The following is a 22,660-nucleotide window of genomic DNA, read 5'->3' on the forward strand; positions in this document are numbered from 1 at the left end:
AAACCCTCTGTTTAGAGGTTCAAGCCTGTGTTCACCTGACACTGAGCATTTGCACAAACCTGCCGCCTCTGAGCACGGCCACATGTCTGAGAGCACATGGTCAAGAACACAGCAACAGCAAAAGGAATCTCTGTACAGAGACTCTAACACAGTATTACAAACCATTTGGCAAGCAGCTTGCTAATTTATAGCAATACAATCCAGTCAAAGTTATGTCTGTCATGAAGCCATTGAGAGCATCATTGTAGTGTTTATGTGGGGTGGGGTGAGATATAAAGAGAGAGAGAGGAGTTCCTTCTCTGTGCTCATAATATTTGATTTAGAGGAATAAACTTAAGGAGTAACATGAGGGACAAGGGAACTACCTTGCATAATTCCAGGCAGCGCCATATGGAAAAGGGAGTTGATATGTGTGTGTGTATGTGTTTGGGGGCGGCCTCCAAAGAGTAGAGGAGGAGCCAAAGAATGAGAGCTATAAAGGAACAGGTATTGGCCCTCTCTACAGATGTCCCTTCTCCCAGCAGCTTCTCCCACAGATGACTGCAGGGCCTTGGATTAAGGATGCCCAGGGACCATGGTCTCAGCATGTTTCAGCAAATCTTCCTGCAGGATGCCTGAGGAGCCACTGAGGGAATGGAGAGTTAAGCTCTGTACTTAAAAGCCTTCGGTTCCCTTACAGAACCAGCTCTGAACCAAAGAAGATGGTGGTAATTTATGAAATAATTTTGTCAGTCTTGACGAGGCTAAATTTTTATTAGTTAGAATGATGCTTTGTTGATGGTACCGAAGATCGTTCATGGAATCTAGCAGACCTGGGCCGAACATTGATTAACCATGTGAAGTTGGGCAAATTTATTCACCTCTTTGAGCCTCACAGTCCTCTTCTGCCAAGTGAGCATAAATCCTACCAACCATATGAGATAATGTATACAAATAGAAAGCACAGTGCTACTATAGATTTCACAGTAGGCACTTACTAAATGATAGTTCCTCTGCCCTCTGCGTTCCGTATGTCCCAACCTCGTCCCTAGCTCTTCCCCTTCAAGCTCTAAGATCCTCATCAGATCTTTTGCCCACAAATATGTTATCTTTCCTGTGGATTTAACTTCTTAATTGGTAAGTTTCTGTGCCTTTCTCATTATTCAATGAAATGCTCTCTTCCTGACACATCTAGTCAGAGTTAGAAATGCCTTTCTCCTGCCCTCATGGCATAGTATACATACATCTCTTGTACTATCTCACATACCCTGTATTATGCTTATTGTGTTTTCCTCCTGGACTCCTGGAAGACAGACACTGTCATTTTAAGTTTTATATTATGGCCCCTAATATAGTACCTGGTAGACAGTATACACTCAGTAAGTATGCATCAATGAAGGACAAGGAAAATCAAATAAATAAATGGTGCTGTACTCTCCTGAGAGTACCTTTGCTCTCCTACTGGAACTCTCTCCCCATTGGATTCACGTGGGAGTTCTGGGTAGTTCAGTCCTTTTATCTACTCCCACTTTGAAGATGGACTACATGCAAGTCACATAAACATGATTATCCCCTTCTGGGGCAGATCCCAGCCTTACTACCTATTATGGGTTGAATTTTGTCCCCCCAAAATTAGTATGTTGAAGTCCTAACCCCAGTACCTCAGAATATAACCTTATTTGGAGACAGGATCTTTACAGAGGAAATCAAGTTAAGGTGAGGTCATTAGGGTGGTTTCTCACCCAATTTGCCTGGTGCCCTTATAAAAAGGGGAAATTTGGACACAGAGATGTGTGTAGAGGGGGGATGATGTGAAGAGACACAGGGAGGAGATGGTCATCTACAAGCCAAGGAGAAAGGCCTAGAACAGATCCTGCTTTCATGGCCCTCAGAAGGAACGAACTTGCCAACATCCTGATCTTAGACTTTTAGCCTCCAGAACTATGAGATATTTCTGTTGTTTCAGCTCCCAGTCTGTTATACTTTGTTATGGCAGACCTAGCAAACTAATACATCACCTAGACCAGCAGTCACTCTGGGGAGCCTGCTGTCACAGCAACTGCCCTGATTCCTGGGTGAGGAGTCTGGTCCTGGAACTGGGAGTAGTTAAAAACTGGTTCTCCTCAGTATGGAAAGTCCTTTAAAAACGAAAGATGGAGCTACCATATGACCCAGCAATCCCACTACTGGGCATATGCCCTGAGAAAACCATAATTCAAAAAGATACATGTTAGACATATATATACTACCAACTGTAAAATAGATAGCTAGTGGGAAGTTGCTGTATAACAAAGGGAGATCAACTCAATGATGGGTGATGCCTTAAAGGGCCGGGACAGGGAGGGTGGGGGGGAGTTGCAGGAGGTTGGGGATATGGGGATATGTGTATAAATACAGCTGATTCACTTTGGTGCACCTCATAAGCTGGTACAAGAGTGTAAAACAATTATATTCCAATAAAGAGCTTTAAAAAAAAAAGATACATGCACCCCAATGTTCATTGCAGCACTATTTACAATAGCCAGGGCACGGAAGCAAGCTAAATGTCCATCAGCAGAGGAAAGGATAAAGATGTGCTACATAAATACAATAGAATATTAGCCATAAAAAGGAACAAAATTGAGTTATCTGTAGTGAGGTGGATGGACCTAGAGTCTGTCATACAGAGTGAAGTAAGTCAGAAAGAGAAAAACAAATACCTTATAACACATATATATGGAATCTAGAAGAATGATACTGATGAACCTAGTGACAGGGCAGGAATAAAGATACAAACATAGAGAATGGACTTGAGGACACAGTGGGGAAAGGGGAGACTGGGACGTAGTGAGAGAGTAGCATTGTCATATACATACTACCAAATGTAAAATAGGTAGCTAGTGGGAAGCTACTACATAGCACAGGGAGATCAGCTCAGTGCTTTGTGACAACCTAGAGGGGTGGGATAGGGAGGGTGGGAGGGAGGCTTGAGAGGGAGGGGCTATGGGGATATATGTATACATATAGCTGATTCACTTTGTTGTACAGCAGAAACTAACACAACGTTGTAAAGCAAATATACTCCCATAAAGATGTATTAAAAAAGAAATAGTTCTTCTTCTCTGGCTTCAGGTTTTTCTTTGGTGTGAAAGCTTCTGATCATTATAATTAGACCCTCTCATTTGTACATATGGATTAGATGTTGTCTCTTTGAGAAGGTAGTAATTGTTCACAGGATTTTTAAGTGTATTCCTATATATTTTAAATGTTGTTGTATTTAGTGTGCCTTGTGAATGTCAATAAGAAATAACATTTACCAAAAAAGAACATCAGATTTCCTGTTTTGAGTTTCAAGTGGAGCAAAGCTGAAGAAATTGCCAAAATAATATGCAAATATTAATATGCCATATGTAAGCCTTCTTGGATTTTTTTTTTTTAATGAGCTGTCAACACAATTCATTCTCCCTGTCACTATTCCCGAGTATTATTTTTTAATAGAATCTGCTCTGTTTCCTTAAATGTAGACTATTCCCCAGTGGATCTTAACTCTTTACCATCATTTCCTTTGTCTTTTACAGGAAATTTTGACTGGGTAGGGAATGATTTTACCCAGAATGCTGGCACAGGCCTTGTTATCAACCAAGCAGATGTGAGGAACAATACAAGCATCATTAAGCAACTTAAGGATGTGTTTGAAAGGGACTGGTACTCACCCTACGCCAGAACCTTGCAGCCCACCAAGCAGCCGAACTGCTCAAGCCTCTTCAAACTCAGACCCCCTTCAAACAAAACTGTCACCTACAATGCAAGTGGGAAGGACCCCTAGAGTGTATAGTCTGAATGAACAAACTTACAGGACATCTTGTATTTCACATTTATATAAAAAAGACTTGAGGAGAGAAAAACAATTTAATATGTCTTTTTTAGGGAAAAAGCACACAAAAAATATTCTCTGAATGACATGTAATATCTTATCTAACAATATCTTAGCCGCGTGTACACTAAATTTAAGACTTTTGTATTTGTTACTTCTGACAGGGAATGTCATTTTGGCTTTGAAGTTAGTTTTTACGTTTGCATACAAATTTTAAGACTTTGATGCCTCTTCCTTTCTAGTTTTAGAACTTTTTCTGCTGACCACCTGGTCAGTTCTTAAAAAGTTTAGCATGAGGTAAGCTCTTTAATACCTTTCTGAAAACTGCTGATTTAGAGAGGAGAGTGAGGACTTTGCCTTGGAGAAGAGACTGATCAAGCCAAATATTTGTCCTTGGAAACAACTTCCAAGACCTATATAGTCATGTAAGCAATGAACAGCTTACATCTCATGCCAATCTTCAACACACCTTTTTGCCTCCTTCTGCATTTTTTCCAATACCATAGCTTTTATTTTCTATCCCTTTCTCTTCTCACAAAATATTATATGGCACCCCTATATTCACCTAAACATTAGTTCCGAGTATGACTGTATCTTTTGAAAATGTATGAATTGTTCAGAATGGATGCAAAATGTAAAAAGCAGTCTTTAATTTCCACCTTTCAACTGCATTTTCCCCTACCAAATTGATATTTTAAAACCACCGCCAGCAATGTGTATTCTTTCTCTCAAGCTCAGAAAAATTATGTAGCCAGCTGCTAATATCCAGCAAGCTATTAAGTCTGCATTATAAGAATAAAGTAGTTTTTCACATTTTTGTTTAGTTTATGGTGTTTAGAAGTGGATTTTAATTTGTTTAGAATCATGCTGTTAGAGTATGCCAGCAAACGTTTATAGAGCTATTTAATATACCTTCTGCTATTTAATATACCAAATGCTTTTCAGAGAAATGCAATTTAAATACTGTGCTTAACATATTTTACTAAGAAACAAAAAATATTGGATTATTGTTCTATCATGTCCTTGTGTGTTGTTGTTTTGTATCTATATAATATATAACCCTCTATTCATGGAGACTGTTGCTACACTAGAAAGAGGCATGGCCTCTTCAGAGCCCAGAGCAGGTGTCCTTCAAGACGTCTAGTCTTACTGTTGCTCCTGACCCTCCCTGGCCTGGGAACAGAGTCCTGCACTCCTTGGCCTCAGGTTTCTATTGCTAATGTAGGGACGGTGATAATGACCTACCTCGCAAAGATGTTGTCACAGTAGAAAATATTTATAACTTGTTTTGAAATCAAAAGAACCTATATAAATGCTAAGCATTATGAAGTATAGTCTTTTTCTTGAAATAATGTTGTGGTATACTGATATAATCAATAACAGCTTCTCCCAGAGAACCCACAAGGGAAAACAAACCCACAGCTTCCAGTTGCAAATATGGGTGAACACAGCAACGCAAAAGCCCTGCTGGAGATCTGGACTGTCATCATTTTGCTGGAACATTTTGTCAGGGCACTTTGGCATAAATGACATCAACACAAAACTAGACTGTATGCTTGGGGTCCTTCTTTAGGACTGTCACATATATGTATTTTTACAGCAAGGAAAAGCAATCTCAATTTTTTTTTTTTATTCCTAGAGACTTGATTTCTAATATGCCAGAAAGAGTGATGTAGGAATCCACAAATCTTGTCCAGTGGGTTCATTTGGTAGAAAATGGCTATTGTTAGTCATCTAGTGATCCCGTAACTCCCCTTCTTATTGTTTCCAAGTGTTGCTTTACTACCAATTTAACCAGGCTGTGAAGAGAGCTGTAAGAGAGAGATATTTTTAAGAGTAACATGTTTTTATGAATGACTAGGGAATTCGTAATGAAATTCTGCATCAGTAATGGCCAGCCCATGAAACTCTAAATATTTACTATATGCACATCCTTGTGTGAGTAGGGGGTTATGCTGTCAGTCATCTCAGTAAAGTAAAGCTAGTTTTAATGGTGATTAAGAAGAGAATGCAAAAGAAAGTAAGCAAAGAGTTGACATGGAGACAAACAAACATAATAATTTCATTCCTGAGCAAGGAAAAGCAACCTGGGCTGAATTTGCGAAGGACATCTAAAGATTAGAGAGCCAGTTGCTTCCTTGTTCATTCACAAGTTGTCTCCTGGAGTATTTGTTACAGCCATGGGACAATCACAGTCTTGCTATAATGGCGCCCCTTCACTGTCACTATCTTTTGCATATGACAGGAGAAGAGAATTTTGTCCTTTACAAAAAGACCATTATTGCCATTTCCCTCTGAGCCCAGAAACTGGGCTAAAAAGGTAGCTCCAGGAACTGTGTTCCAGGATTTTCCACTGTGTACCAGCAGCTACAGAACTGTACCTCACCAAGCGGGCCACCTCCTCAGGGTGGTCCTGGCAGCAGCAGCCAGGCCACTGATTCTGGGAGGCAAAGTTGACCTTCAGAGGCCGCCAGGAAAACAGCCCCTGTTCAGAGAGTGTCACAAATGGGTTCATGTCTCCTAAGAGAAAATTTAATTCTGCAGAATGTTCTTTTTCATTTGAATGCTTTTTCTACCCGCTATAAGTATTCTTCCTCTCTTTTATACTTTGGGTCTGTGCTAAATTGACTACCAACTTCCATTTTCCCCCACCAACAAACAATCCAGGAATTATTTCCCAAGAGGAAAAGAAGGCAAAACAAAAACAGTTTAATTTGAGACTATCTGATGAATATCCACGCCAGAAATTATGAGGAGGGTGACTACTAACCTTCATTTTTCTCTCCATAAACATTCCAGGAATTATTTCCCAAGGGGGGAAAAAGGAAAGCAATCACAATATGAGACCATCTTTTAGGTTTCTGTGCTGCTAGCATTAACCTAGTGCTTTATTGGTTCTCAAGCATTGGTTTAAAACAGTGATTCACTATATGAGAATACTTCTGTTTACTGTGGATCCAGTAGACCTTCTGATGGACCTTCTGGTTGAAAATTTGCATATGAGTGTCAACAGGTTCTATGCAGCCTGCTCTCCTCCCAAACCACACAACTTTGATCACCACCAAATCAAATCATTGACACACACTGTCAAATATCAATACTGTTGACCTCCACTGCATTGCCACTGGCCACTAGTATATCCGATAATTGAGTCACAGCTTATCAAACCACTAGAGAGGAAGTGGAACGTTCTAGATCCTAACCATGCTCTGTAAATGCTACAGTTTGAGTACCTGAAAATGATAGAAGCAAGGCACACTGAAAATGTCCCTACTGTCTCTAAAGCACTTTGTAAAGAGATGCTTCATGGACTTCCAAAGTCTCTCGGAACAGAATAAATCTAACATCTTAAAAAAATCAAGACTCAGTAAAAGAATTGAAAGGGCTGTGGGAAAGCTTTGTATCTGTGTAGCTCTGGGCACTACTTTTCCCATTTGGACTGTGTTTGTGCTGCCATTTGTCTCATTTCTGACTGGGCTCTTGGGGAGGTGGGTCCGATCATATTTTTGTTTTATCTTACCCCTTGAAAACTGTGTTTTCTTTCTGCAGTTACTGGTTTGTTAAAACTGCCTTGCTGAATCTGGGACTGACAGAAGCTCATTTCCTACCAGCCTATGGCTATTCTCAAGTGACTTTGATTCATTCTGAGTTTTGTTTGTTTTTAGAAACTTTTATTGAGATAAATACCAGGTGGAAAAACTAAAAAGACTGTAAAATTTTCTTGATAAGATCAGACCCAGAGCCATGTGTCTCAGGAATTCTGTCCTAGAATCTGCCTTTTTTTTTTTTCATATATATACCACTTATGTGAGTTTCTCTGTCCAAAAATCATTGTTATTTTTAACATTTAAGGAATGTAAAAAGCTACCTTCACTCTCAATAGAACAGTTATCTTCTGTAATGAAAGATACTTTGCTATTGGTTATTCAAACTCAGCCCCTTTAAACAGCCCCCCATATATTGTGAATGAATGATTTTTTTGGTTTTCTGTACTTATTCTCAATGAACTGATGCACTTTATTATAAGCCTTTTGAAGGAGAAATTATTATAGTGTCCGTTTGGCCTAAGGTAGATTGAACAAATTAATCCATATTCAGCATTTTTCCATTCACTGTGATTTAACATCTTCCTTTTTCTTTTTACCTGTAGCTAACCAAATAGCTGTTTATTTTTTATGTTATTGGTTTAAATTGGTGGATGCTTTTTAATAGTCCTGAAGTCAACCCCAATTCATAGCCTACTTTTCCTATTTGAGAGAATTTCCATCATTGACTGAATTATAAAGATATTGTGTTTTACGGTGACTAGATAGATATATTTCAGAAGTTTCCTGCGATTGTAAAAAACAAATTTTCTTATTTTTGACCCATTAGCAGTCGTGTACTTACAGAGTTCTAAAAATTTACTGATCACTTATGCTTCCTCTGGCAATTTTATGAAAAGAAATGTGAGATTTAATAGGCTATTACACATTTTCTTTTGTTACGTTCAACTACTAAACTTTATTCTGTTACAGAAGAGATCTTCAATGTTTAATGCTTCTTTATGTAAGTAGGATAAAGTCGTGCCTGGACATACCTATATTATTAACCTAAAGATCTCTAAATAAATTGATGTTTTTTAAGGGCTAAATTTAGGGGCATCATTAAAACTCTCAAACCTTTTATATAACCAAATGATCGATTTTTTCAGAAGTAAATGTTATATGGTTTTTTCATTCTATAAGATGAGGCATTTATGTTTTTCCTCAGCTTGATCTCAGAAACAAGCAGTCTTTCATCAGTACCCATCTGTACTTTATGTACCGAATGATGTGAACACAGCTGACCTGGTGGCTGCAGTCCCACCATTTTGTACATTTGCCCAAGAAGTCATCATTGTAACAGTATTCCTGTTTCTATTTTTTTAAAAAGGCATTTGTTTCCAATAGGCTCTGATTTTAAATAAATAAATTATCTTTTTTAAATGAAGAAAACATTGTAGTGACCAGGCCCTACACTCTGGCCCAGTGACAGAAAAGGCCTTTGTGGATAGAGTTCACATGCCTCCTGTACTTACCTACCACATTCTGTTTTTTCCAGGCACAAATCCATAATCAGATACTCCTGGTGTCTGCTCAACAAACCCATAATGAATCACAGTTTTAGAGGATACCTTGAAACCCATCCAAACCAGCTCCTCCTAGATGCAGACAATGGGGCACCTTTTATATAGAAATTTTAAAATAATAAAATAGTTAACTAAAATCACCTATTTTTTACTATCACTATGCATCAGCAATTCTAAACAATGTCAGGACAAAATACTCCTCCTCGAGGAAAAAAGTATATTGTCTAAGTTCTAACCAACTGACTACATCTAGGGTGTACAGCTCCCACTGCCCTGCTCTTGGTATACTACTATTATGAGTGACACTCTTTTCTCAATTTCTGGTAAAGGGTAAAAAAAAAAATTAATTGCCACCAATCCCAAGCAGAAACTTTGTTTATTCACTTATTCAACAAATATTTGATAATCCTGTGTTAAATTCCAAGTTCTGAGCTGACTGCTGGGCATCTCGAGATGAATAAGATAGTTTCTCTTCTCAGGGTTTAGAGAAAAAGAAAAAGAGAAGAAAAGAAAATGAAAAATTGTAAAATGCTATATTTAAAAGTTTAAGAATGTTTCCCTTTCTACAATGATGGAGTAGGTAGTACTGATCAATTCACCTTAGAAAACTAGAAAAGCTGGAAAAATATTTAATACCACATTTGTTTAAATGCATAAGAGATATACCAAAGCAGGGAGGAAAATTGCATGGTCAAGATCTGAGAGAGAAAAGCCTAGAAGTGAATCAGTTTGAAGCCAGTTTTCCTTAGAGGCATCTACTGATTCCAAAAGCACAGAGGCTGAGCAGAACTTTCAACAGACTCAAGGGATTAGAAAGACAGTGTTGAAAATCAGATCCACTAAGGAAGATGGGCCCTTATAAGCCCCAGATGTGGGGTTGGGACTCTGAAGGAGTAAGGATGAATCGGAAACAGAGGAGCCCTATCAGGGAGGTTCAAATCATTTTTCTCTGTGAATTCAGATGATTTGGGTTGTTGTTGCTCCTAGCTTAGCCATTTGCCTTTTAAAAACAATGAAACATGTGAACCCATAGATTCAAGAATTTTATGAATCCCAAGAAGGATAGATACAAAGAAAACCACTCTGAAGCACATTATAATAAAACACCTAGCTACCAAGGACAATGAAATTAGACAGACTTTAAAAAAAATACAGTTACCTTTAAAGAAATAACAATAAAAATGATGGCTGACTTCACAACAGAAACAACAGAATCCAGAAAAGAGTGGAATAAATAATAAATTCAAAGTGCTCAAAGAACTGTCAACTTAGAATTCTTTACACAGGAAAAAATGTTCTAAAAATATTTTTGATGGCTTGATAGATAGATATTTGGGTATAGAGGGAAAGAGAAAGAGAGAATTAAAACACATACCAACAGTGAATACAGCTGGCGAGCACTGGAAGATGAGGAGTAAATGTAGCTAAATAGTTCTAAGGACTTTGTATTGTCCAGGAAACATTAGACTATTTCTTTATCTTAGATTTAGTAAGTCAAGAATGCATGTTATAATCTCTAGGGTAATCCTTAAATAAATAATAAAATGTATTATAACCAATAAGCTAATGAATGGGAGGGGAAACATTTAAAAAATAATTCATTAGAAAGCAAGAGTAGAGAGACAAAGGAGCACAGAACAGGCCAGACAAATAGAAAGCAATAGTAAGATGGTAGATTAAAGCAAAATTGTCCATAATCATCTTAATTTCCAATAGAATATATACCTACCCCATTTAAAAGATAAAATTTTTCTAACAATTAAAATAAAACCCAAGCTCTATGCTGCTTCAAGAAGATTTGCCTTAAATATAAGCACACGAAGAACTTCAAAATTAAGACATGGAAAAAAATGTACATGCAAATGCTATGTTAATATCAAGTAAAGGAGGTAATAAATGTTATTAAAGATGGATAATGGTATTTCAGAGTTTTGAGAAGTTACATTTACAGGAAAGATATAAAAGCTGTAATTTCAGTATACCTACAACATAGCCTCAAAATATATAAAGTAAATATTGACAGAAATAAAAGGAGAACTGGACAAGTCTACATTCACTGAAGGAGATTTTAAAATATCTGTTAGTAATTGATAGAACTAAATAAAATATTGGTAATGAGGTGGAAGATTTGTTAAGGTTTGGGAAGATTAACAAAGCTGGTCTAACGACATATATTACACATGGCAGCCAGTAACTGGAGAACACACATTCTTTTTATTATTATTATTGACATGTAGTTGATGTACAATATTATGTTAGTTTCAGGTGTAATACATTGTGATTTAATATTTACATACATTATGAAATGATCACCACAGTAAGTCAGGTAGCCACCTGTCCCTATACAAAATTATTGCAATATTATTGACCATATTCCTCATGTGATACATTACATCCTGTGACTTATTTATTTTATAACTGGAGGTTTGTACCTCTAAATCCCCTTTCACCTATTTCACCCACATCCCACCCTACTCTCCTCTGGCAACCACCATTTGTCCCCTGTGTCTATTAGTCTGTTTTAGTTTTGTTTTGTTTGCTTTGGTTTTTAGATTCCACATGTGAGTAGGATCATGAGGTATTTGTCTTTCTCTGACTTATCTTGTTCATATAATGCTCTCTAGATCCAATCATGTTGTCACAAATAGCAGAATTTATATTTTTATGGCTCAGTGATATTCTATTGTATGTATATATACCATATATATACACACACCATATCTTTTTTACCCATGTATCTATTGATGGCCATTTAGATTGCTTTCATATCTTGGCTATTGTAAATAATGCTGCAGTAAACATTAGGGTACACATATCTTTCAAATCAGTGTTTCTGTTTTCTTTGGGTAAATACCCAAAAGTAAAATTGTTGAATCATATGGCAGTTCTATTTTTAATTTTTTTGAAAAACCTCCATACTGCTTTCCACAGTGGTACCAGTTTACATTCCCATGAAGGTTTCCTTTTCTCCACATCCTCACCGACACTTGTTCTTTGCTGTCTTTTGGATGAAAGCCACTCTGACAGGTATGAGGTGGTATATCATTGTGGTTTTGATATGCATTTCCTAGATGATTAGTGATGTTGAATGTCCTTTCATGGCCTATTGGCCACCTGTATGCCTTCTTTGGAAAACTGTCTATTCAAGTCCTTTGCCCATTTTTAATTGTTTGTTTTTGATGTTGAGTTGTATGAGTTCTTTGTATATTTTAGATATTAACCTGTTACAGGATATATCATTTGCAAACATCTTTTCCCATTCAGTGGGCTGCCTTTTGGTTTTCTTAATAGTTTTCTCTGCTATCAAAGCTTTTTAGCTTGATTAGGTCTCATTTATTTATTTTTGCTTTTGTTTCCCATGCCTGAAGAGATATATCCAAAAAAAATTGCTAAGACCAATGTCAAAGCACATACTACCTATGTTTTCTTTTTTTTTTTTTAATTTTATTTATTTATTTATTATTTTTGGGGGGGTTACACCAAGTTCAATCATCTGTTTTTATACACATATCCCCGTATTCCCTCCCTCCCTCGACTCCCCCCCCCCCACCTCGAGTACCTATGTTTTCTTGTAGGAGTTTTCTTCTAGGGTTTCAGCTTTACATTTGTCTTTAATCCGTTTTGAGTTTATTTTTGTATATGGTGTGAGAAAGTAGTCCAGTTTCTTTTGTATGTAGCTTTCCAGTCTTCCCAATACCATTTATTTTTGTCCATTGTATATCCTTGCATCCTTTGTTGTAGATTTATTGACCATATAAGTATGGGTTTATTAGATTAATGATAAACCGGTTGAAATGATAATGTTTTATTCTTCAATTTGTTAATGTGGTGTATACATTGATTGTTTTGCTGATTTTGAACCATCATTGCATCCCTGGGCTAAATTTTACTTGACCATGGTCTATGGTTCTTTTAATGTACTGTTGAATTCAGTTTGCCAATATTTTGTTGAGGATATTTGCATCTATGTTCATGAGTGATATTGGCCTCTTTTTGTGGTGTCCTTGTTTGGTTTTGGTATCAGGGTGATGCTGGCCTCGTAGAATGAGTTTGGAAGTGTTTCTCCCACTTCAGTTTTTTGGAATAGTTTGAGAAGGATAGGTGCTAACTTTTCTCTAAGTGTTTGGTAGCTGTGAAAACTTCTGGCCCTAAGCTTTTGTTTGTTGGGAGCTTTTTTTTTTTTTTCTTAAGATTATTTATGTATTTATTTATTGGCTGCATTTGGTCTCTGTCACTGTGCGCGCGCTTTCTCTAGTTGCGGTGAGCAGGGGCTACTCTCCGTTGTGGTGCGTGGGCTGCTCATTGCCGTGGCTTCTCTTGTTGAGGAGCACAGGCTCTAGGCGCGCAGGCTTCAGTAGTTGTGGCTCATGAGCTCAATAGTTGTGGCTCACGGGCTCTAGAGCTCAGGCTCAGTAGTTGTGACACACAGGCTTAGCTGCTCTGTGGCATGTGGGATCTTCCTGGCACAGGGCTCGAACCCATGTCTCCTGCATTGGCAGGCGGATTCTTAATCACTGTGCCACCAGGGAAGCCCCTGGGAGCTTTTTTTGTTAATACTGATTTCCCCAAATGGCTGCTGCTAGCATCTGTGCCCCAGTGTGAGTTTCAGTTGACTTCTGCCTCTCTAGGAGTTTCTCCAAGATCAGCAAGTGAGTCTGACCCAGGCTCCTTTCAAATTACTGCTTCTTCCCTGAGTCTCGGACTGTGTAAGATTTTGTGTGTACACCCTTTAAAAGTGGGATTTTTACTCCCCACATCCCCCTGGCTGAAAGTAAACCCCACAGGCCTTCAAAGCCAAACGTTCTGGGAGCAGGATCCAGGGCTAGGGAGCCTGACATGTGGCTTGGATCCCTTTCTCCTTGGACAGAACCTCTACAATTGTAGTTGGAGTTTGGGTCTTGACTATACTGCATCTCCACCCCTCCTACCTATCTCCTTGTGGTTCCTTCTCTATATCTTTTGCTGTAGAAGATCCTTTCTGCTATTCTTCAGGTTGCTCTTAAAATAATTGCAATTTTGGTGTGTTTGTGGGAGGAGGCTCAGCATCTTCCTACTCCTCCATCTTAACACTGCGACCTAGCTATAAGTTAATTTTCAGCCTAGCTATTCTTGTCTTTAAATAAAAATATACATTATGTGTGGACCACTTTTTAAAGTTCTTTTATAATATTCAATAAAACGTCCTACATAAAAAAAAATCAACATGTAATATAGACAGCACGTTTGGAATATTATTTTCACCTAGTGATTATCCCCTCTCCTGCCTGATGCTCATAAGTAGCTGAACTGACTAGTGACATTTATATGGACAAGATTGCAGTTAAAGACAAACTTGAACAACATTTTTAAAAACAAAGATGCAAAGAACAAGTGACAGGCTCCATGGTTCTACAAGGTAAATCTTGAGTATTGGCATCTGGTTCCAAGGACGTTTGTAGGAAAATAACTTTCTGGATAAACTATAGATCCAGACTAAGAGTCTACAGAGGAATCAGTAACTATGTCATAACATCATCTTCCTTCCCTGTATGTGAATGGTTCATAAACAAAGCTACCTTTCAAGCCATGATGTGTTTGGGGCTAATCCATCTGCATGCCCTGTGGAAGAGCCTTTCCGGATTCAGGATTCCTGATCAACTAAGGTTTGAAAACCCCAAAGTAGGGCTAACTGAACAGTCCTTTTTAAAGATCAGAAGTTACTCTTCCAAATGAAACTTCCTAGTTGGATACAGGCAGTTTCCACAATAGCGTGTGGTGTTTGCAGTGTTTCTTTGTTCTGCTCTCTTGGCCTTGGTGGATGTTGTTGAAATCACTTGGATTGGGGAACTAGAAAGACCACCTGGCTGCTAAAACTGGGCTGTCAACAAAGTTCAGATCCCATCTGACAGGACACCCTGCAGTGATTGGGCTTGGGGAGGATTCATCCAGAAGAAACAAACTCAAGTGACTAATGTATAAACCAGAGTCCTAATTTACTATGAGAAATCTGACTTCTGATATCAACCTGTCTGTATTCTCTCTTCATGGGGAAGGCTATCTGGAGAGCCTGCTGTAATCATAAGCTTGCTTGGTGAGTGTGGAAATCCAAGTCAAGGGATTTGTGTGGACAGAGGGACATACTTGCCAAGGAAGCAGAGCAACTCTGCCAGCTGGCTGGAGCCTTAACCCCCTCCCCTGAATAGTTATTTAACACACTGACAAGGTTTAACTGCTTGCATTTTTCTTTTTATGTTCATTGCCTTCCTTCAGGTACAACTGCTTTAGTTGTAAACTTGAGCAAGTCTGCTCTTCTGAGCTTGAGGTAGCTCAAATCAGTGGTCAGAGAGAATTCTCCTCCTCTGTCTTACACATGCAGGTGCACGTGCACACACACGTGCACGCTTAACCACACCTCTCCCAACCATCCTACCTTGTGCTTTCTATCACAGTAAAGTGCATTACCATTCAAATCTGATAATTACTCACACCAAAAACCTGTGAGTTACTATTGCCCCTCACTGCTACCTACCATCAGTTAGACAATTAGCAATTTTAACTCCTCCCACCACATTATTTCCAAATCTACTCATCCTGCACAATTCGGATGCCCCTGTTACAACCTTACCGATAAAGCTGGTAAATAAAAACGATCTTCCTGTCTCCAGTGTTGCCTGCATCGAGAGCAGCTGGGGGGCTCTCCCAATAGGCTCATCCACTCCCAGACTGACCCACTTTTTGTAGGATAAAGGCTTATTTCCTTCGCCTGACCTGTGAGGAGCTCAGATCTGGCCTCTGCACCTTTCACATTTGTCCCTGACCTTCCCCACAGGCCTCTGATGTTGCCCTTCCCCCATCTCTTGGTTGGTCCCTGGATTTATCTCGCTTTCTTTCACTTCCAGGCTATTTCTTCAGCTGAAGCTCCTTTTCCTGTGTTTACACCTACTTACCTTTATAACTTTCACCAGGCACCCATTCCTTTTCCCTGATCTCTTTCCCCTTCCCCCGAGCTGAGCCAGGTCCTCTCCAGTTATACTCATTGGATACCCCCACCACAGCCTTCACCACAGGGTTCACTGTAATGTAATGAGCAGTTTTTTGTGGGTACCAAGGGATCTTTGATAGTAGTGCTGTCTTATCCCTGCTTGACCAGAACTCAATAAATATTTGTGGAGTAAATTAATAAATAAATGTGTCAATTTCAGTGAAAAGTATTCCAGAGCTACAGTATTAGAAAAATGCAGACTTGAATGTTGGTTTGGTCACTTACTGTGTGATCCTTGGGCATCTTAATTAATATCTCTGAATCTCTGTTTCCTCATCTGAAACAAAAGCATCATAAGAGATACCTCTCAGGATGATTTTGAGGATTAGCACAGTGCCTGGGCCTTACTAATTACTGAGTTCATTTTAGGTTTAATTTTGTCCAAGTTCAGTCTGTGGTCTCAAAAACTCTTAGGTCACAGTGTCTCTTGTGTGGTACAATCATGCTTTCTTGAGACCACAAGCTTGTCACCATGACTGGAGTGGTTTTTCTTAAGTCTCCTCCATTATTATTCATAAAATATCTCTTGAGCAATTTCTACAAATATATAGTCATACATTCTGTGATCAGATTTACTAGTTTCCTTTTTATCAGATAACTTATTCCCAAATAATTGCTAGACATTTCACTTTAGCCTCCCATTCGTTAACTAAAGGTATGTCCTTTACCTCAGAGATTGATTCAGTTTTGAATGTCATTTTCACAAACACATATATGGACACCTTAGTCAGCTCCTGTAGCAATACGCTATGGGCAGGCATCCTTCTGCCCTTTAGGACCATATCACTAACAGAGTCGCTGGCCTCATTTTTCACCTCAAATCTACATTTCAAGTGCTTGAAATGTAAGGAGCATCATGATGGGTCCTGTCCTTCTGCCCTCATAAGGATGATAACTTCTCCAGAGAATTTTCTGCAAGCAATGCCTTATTTTCCATCCTGTTTCTCTGGTCTTTTTTTTATCCTACTTCCTTGTTCTTTGTAATGGAAATGGAGTGTTTGGGAACATGGAACAAGAAAGGAGAGGAAAACACTTTTCTAGTTCCTTTTCTACCCCCTTCACCTTCCCTGTAACTCCAGTCTAACTCCAGTAAGTTTCAGGAAAACTGAATTCTAATCCTCACAGGCAACTTCAATTGGACCCAGCAAATGTTGGGCCCATTCTACCACCACTCACAAGCATCCTAATATAGAAGGATTCTACTCCAGAGTGTTGACCTAAAGTATGGTCTCTCATGGAAAGAGGCAATTATGGAAACAGACTGTGTCTTCTTTCCCAGAATATTCTCTCTAGATCTTGTGGTGTACACCCATACGTTTGAGTATGAAGATTGAAGATGTGGCATGGCTTAACCGTAGAGCTTAACCATATCTTAACCAAAGATACTCAAGAATCAAGGATACTTTTCCCAGATGTATGCACCCTTATGTTCATAGCAGCACTATTTACAATAGCCAAGACATGGAAACAACCAAAATGTCTATTGACAGATAGATAGATAGATAGATAGATAGATAGATAGATAGATAGATAGAGAAATATATATATATATATAAAATGGAATATTACTCAGCCATAAAAAATAATGAAATAATGCCATTTGCAGCAACGTGGATGGACCTAAAGATTATCATACTAAGCAAAGCCAGAAAGAAAGACAAATACCATATGATATCACTTATATGTGGAATCTAAAATACAACACAAATTAACATAACATGAAGCAGAAACAGACTCACAGACATATAGAACAGACTTTTGGTTGTCAAGGGGGAAGAAGGTGGGGAGGGAAGGATTGGGAGTTTGGGATTAGCAGATGCAAACTATTATACATAGGATGGATAAACAGAATGCTGCTGTATAGCACAGGGAACTATATTCAGTATCTTGTGATAAACCATAATGGAAAAGAATATGAAAAAGAATATATATATTCAGTAGTGGGATTGCTGGGTCATATGGTAGTTCTATTTTTAGTTTTTTTAGGAACCTCCATACTGTTTTCCATAGTGGCTGTACCAATTTACATTCTCACCCTGTACCAATTTACATTCTCACCAACAGTGCAGGAGGGTTCCCTTTTCTCCACACCCTCTCCAGCATTTATTGTTTCTAGATTTTTTGATGATGGCCATTCTGACTGGTGTGAGGTGATACCTCATTGTGGCTTTGACTTGCATTTCTCTAATGATTAGTGATGTTGAACATCTTTTCATGTGTTTGTTAGCCATCTGCATGTCTTCTTTGGAGAAATATCTATTTATGTCTTCCACACATTTTTGGATTGGGTTATTTGCTTTTTTGATATTGAGCTGCATGAGCCGCTTGTATATTTTGTAGATTAATCCTTTGTCAGTTGCTTCATTGGCAAATATTTTCTCCCATTCTGAGGGTTTTCTTCTCTTGTTTATGGTTTCTTTTGCTGTGCAAAAGCTTTTAAGTTTCATTAGGTCCCATTTGTTTATTTTTGACTTTATTTCCATTATTCTAGGAGGTGGGTCAAAAAGAATCTTGCTTTGGTTTATATCATAGAGTGTTCTGCTTATGTTTTCCTCTAAGAGATTTATAGTGTCTGGCCTTACATTTAGCTCTTTTATTCATTTTGAGTTTATTTTTTTGTATGGTGCTAGGAATTGTTCTAATTTCATTCATTTACATGTATCTGTCCAATTTTCCCAGCACCACTTATTGAAGAGGCTATCTTTTCTCCATTGTATATTCTTGCCTCCTTTCTAAAAAATAAGGTGCCCATATGTGTGTGGGTTTATCTCTAGGCTCTCTATTCTGTTCCATTGATCTTTATTTCTGTTTCTGTGCCAGTACCGTATTGTCTTGATTATACTCCAATAAAGAGCTTTAAAAAAAGAATATATATCTATATATGAATTTCTCTTCTGTTACAGCAGAAGTTAACACAACATTGTAAATCAACTATACTTCAATAAAATACTTTTTAAAAAAGGATACTTTTCCCATGTGAAAGAATCTCATTGGAAGATTATGGAGGGACGTTTTGAGTATGCAAATAGATTCAAACTAGGGAAGAGAAAAAAAAACAGCCTTATAAATATTTAATTTCTAATACCTAATATCTAATTGGTGTTTTCCACACACTGAAATATATTATTCAATAATTATGTGCTTTCCTTATACATTTGAAATATTTTTATGACAGTTTTATACAAATGCTGAGGCAGTACAAATAATTTAATATGGTTTTGAAGTGCTATGCTTTTTCTTAACTTTGTTTTTTAAAGAATGCTACATTTTTACATTATGACAAACCATAACACTATTTTTGTGTCCATGCAGGAACTGGGCCAGTATCTCACATTTTACTTTAATAGCCTACTATGTAATAGCTGCTAAAATCTATTACTGGGTATGTTTTGATGTAAATTTTTTAGAAATGTGTTTCAAGAAAAAGACTTCTATTTGCTTCTCTGAGAGAGAACAGAAGATTTTCTTATCATAGCATTGCTTCTATAATAGCTCTTTTCTTTCAACAGATCTTATTAGAAACAACTTTCGCAAAGAGCGGGTATTTAAGTTAAAGTAACCTAAGCTCCCATAACAGAAAAAATTAGAATATTCTCCATCGTTTAACAAAGCACCAATCTATTTCTTGACCAATGAGAATCCAGTGCAGGTGTTTGGCTGAGCTCTTCTGGCCCTCCTCTGTGTCCTTGGAAACTTCTCCATTCTCACAGCAGACAGAGAAAAAGAAGTCCACCTACAGGGGAGATGGACCTGAGTACGGCACAGATCTAGATTTCCTAATATAGAAATCTCCCCTAATTGTATGCCCAGAAGGGAAAGGAAATGGGTTTTGGCAGATATTAGGAGTCTCTGTTTCAGTGAGTGACAGGAATGGCTGAATATGTGCCAATAATTCAAGAGGAGTGAACTAGATTAGGAAGGGGACAAATGGTCTTGCTCCCTTTGCCACAGACTGTCTTAGCTGTGTACTGGCTGAATTCCAATTCCATGGAATGATAAAAATTCAATGTCACAGCAATGTCAAAATTCCTACAAAAGTTTCTGAATGAGCACTCTCATTTGTCCTACAAATCTTGTTGCAGGCCAGTGACAAACATTATTAGCAGACTGGCAGTGATGTGTGGACCATGTTTTGAGGGGCACCATTCTAGACCAGTGCTTCTCCAACTTTAATGTGTGTAAGAATCACCTGAGGGTTCCTATTAAAATAAAGATTCTAATTTAGAAGATCTAAGGTAAAGCCTAAGAGTCTACATTTTCAATAAGCTCCCACATGACACTGGTGTTACTATTCTGTGGACTATATTTAGGAGAGTTTGATGCCAGACAATTGTTTTCTACTTCACTGAGAAAAATAGAAACAACCAAAAGAAAACTTCTACTTGCTCTCACCATGAAATTTATCTGCGCTCCCACTTGCATTGTGCCCTTGAACTCTGCATTCCCTCCTTTCCTATCAGTAAATCACCCGCATTCTTCTCTAAAACCAATTCCTTCCCTTGTGAGTTAGATCTCATTCCCTCTCTCCATCTCAAGAACATCGCTCCAAGATTTGCTCTCATCATTTTCCACATCATCAGTTTCTCCCACTTCATTGTAACACTCCCATCAGTATTAAAACATGCTGTAATATTTCCATCTTAGGCAAACACACAATAATAATAAGTAGATCCTCTCTCACACCCACACTCTCTGCTGAGTACCTCCCCCATTTCTTTGCTTCCCTTAATTGTAAAATTCCTCAATAGAAACTTCTTTTGCATCTCCCATTTCTCTCCTCCAATTCCTTCTAGAGCTTACCTTGATCTGGCCTTTACAGTCACTGTTCCAACCAGACAGCTCTCACCAAGGCCTTGCACATTAGAGCCAATTCTTAGCTACATCTCACCTGACCTTGAAGCAGCATTTGCCCCAGTCAACCACTTGCTCCTCCTGGAAAGACTGTCATCATTGGGCTTCTGGAATACTACTCTCACTTTGTTTTTCTCCTCCTCAGATTCCTTTACTGCTTCCATCGCATTTAACCCACCTCTTTCATTTTAGAGGGCTTCAGAGCTTAGATCTTGACCTCTTCTCTTTTCTCTATATTCACTCTTCTACAATATGCATGAATATGCTGTCGACTCCAGAATGTGTATCTTCTGACCAGATCTCTCCTTTGAACTATGGGCCTGCTTATGTAGCACGTGCATTTACATGATCAATAGGTAACTCAATGGTAGCATGTCTAAAGTAAACTTCTGATCTCCTCCCAAAGTCTTCTGCACCACTTTTCATCACTCCCAAGTGGTCCAAGTCATCAACTCTCATCTAAATTGCTGAAATAGCCCACAAATGGTCTCCTTGCTTCTACCCTTGACCTTATAGAGTTTATTTTTCAAAAAACAGTCAAGGTGATCCTTTTAAAACATCAGATTGAACATGACTTTCTACTCAGCTCTTCAATGTCTTCCCATATGAATCAACTAAAGAATTGGATTCCTGTTTCTCAGGTTTTTTAAAGGATTATGTACAGTTGCTTACAACATAATTCACACATTATTGCGTACTTCTTTGGCTTTTCTCCCTTCTCTGTCTCATTTTCCATACTTCCTCATTTGTGTTTCCTGGAATCCCTGAAATAAAACTACCTGTGTTAAAAAAAAAAAAAAAGGATTCCCAAAGCAGACTAACACAAACAAGAGATCTTATCCAGTATCGTGCTTTACTAATAGTTTCAGAGACTTAAGCAAAGCAAGGAGAGGCCTGGGATACCACATGGCTCCCCAGCTTTTTTCTTCCCACAACAAACACATGGTCTCAGCCCAGATGATACATAAAGTCTCTAAGTAAGGTTTGTGGGTCACCTCACAGAGGAGGAAGTATTTAGGTAATGAAATTTCTCTATTTTAATCTCCTATCATCATAGGGCTTGTGACAATTTTTCCAGAGAGCCATGACTCATAAACCCACAGAGTCTAGGTTTGTTTACCATTAGCAATCCTAAACCAGAGATATCCTGCTATGAGCCTTCAGTAAAGAAGGACTCTCCTCTTAACAAATACCATAAGTCTATTTACCAAAAAGTCTAATTAACAGCATATTACAAGGAGATTAAACTAGTTATTCTCTCTTTCTTTCCCCAGGAAACTCTGCCTGAATAATCAAGAGAATAGATCAAAAACTTAAATTAAAGGCCAGCTGTTTAAATTTCTTCCTTACAATCATCTCTCTTAGAGTAAAAGTCAAATGGCCTTACCTGTTGTGCAGTCATCCCCCACCGCTTCTCTTTGCTTCTGCTCACTCCATTGCACCTACTCTGGCTCTTTGCTGTTTCTCAGAGGTCAAGCACATTCTTGCCTCAGGATTTTTCCATTTACTTTCTTCTCTGAATTCCTTCTCCATCTAATTGTTAAAACAAACAAACAAACCCCCCCAAAAACCAAACAGAACAAAACAAACCAAAAAACAATGCTCCATTCTTCATACCCAATCTCCCTTTCTTGTTTTATTTTTATTTGCAGTGTTTACCATCATCTGATAATATTATATATTTTACCTGCTTAATTTTTAAATTATCTATCTTCCTTTCTAGAAGGACATGAGGGCTTCTTTCCTCATGTGAGGTTTATGAGGCCAGTAATTTTTATGCTGATCTATTTATCCTGTACCCCAAGAACTTAGAAGAGTGCTCGCTGCATAAGCATTGAGCAATGTT

General features: G+C 38.2%; 1 protein-coding gene across 1 annotated transcript in view; it reads left to right on the plus strand.

Moving 5' to 3' along the window:
* PLD5 (phospholipase D family member 5) overlaps nucleotides 1-4,646 on the plus strand; it is a 433,085-nt gene extending 428,439 nt beyond the window's left edge. The window contains exon 10 of the mRNA XM_057729806.1: nucleotides 3,537-4,646. Coding sequence (XP_057585789.1) covers nucleotides 3,537-3,784 — 248 coding nt within the window. The 3' untranslated portion in view covers nucleotides 3,785-4,646. The remainder of the gene's footprint in view (nucleotides 1-3,536) is intronic.
* Nucleotides 4,647-22,660: the final 18,014 nt, after the last annotated feature.

This window comes from Hippopotamus amphibius, chromosome 3 (genome assembly GCF_030028045.1).
Source record: "Hippopotamus amphibius kiboko isolate mHipAmp2 chromosome 3, mHipAmp2.hap2, whole genome shotgun sequence".
NCBI lineage: Eukaryota > Metazoa > Chordata > Mammalia > Artiodactyla > Hippopotamidae > Hippopotamus > Hippopotamus amphibius.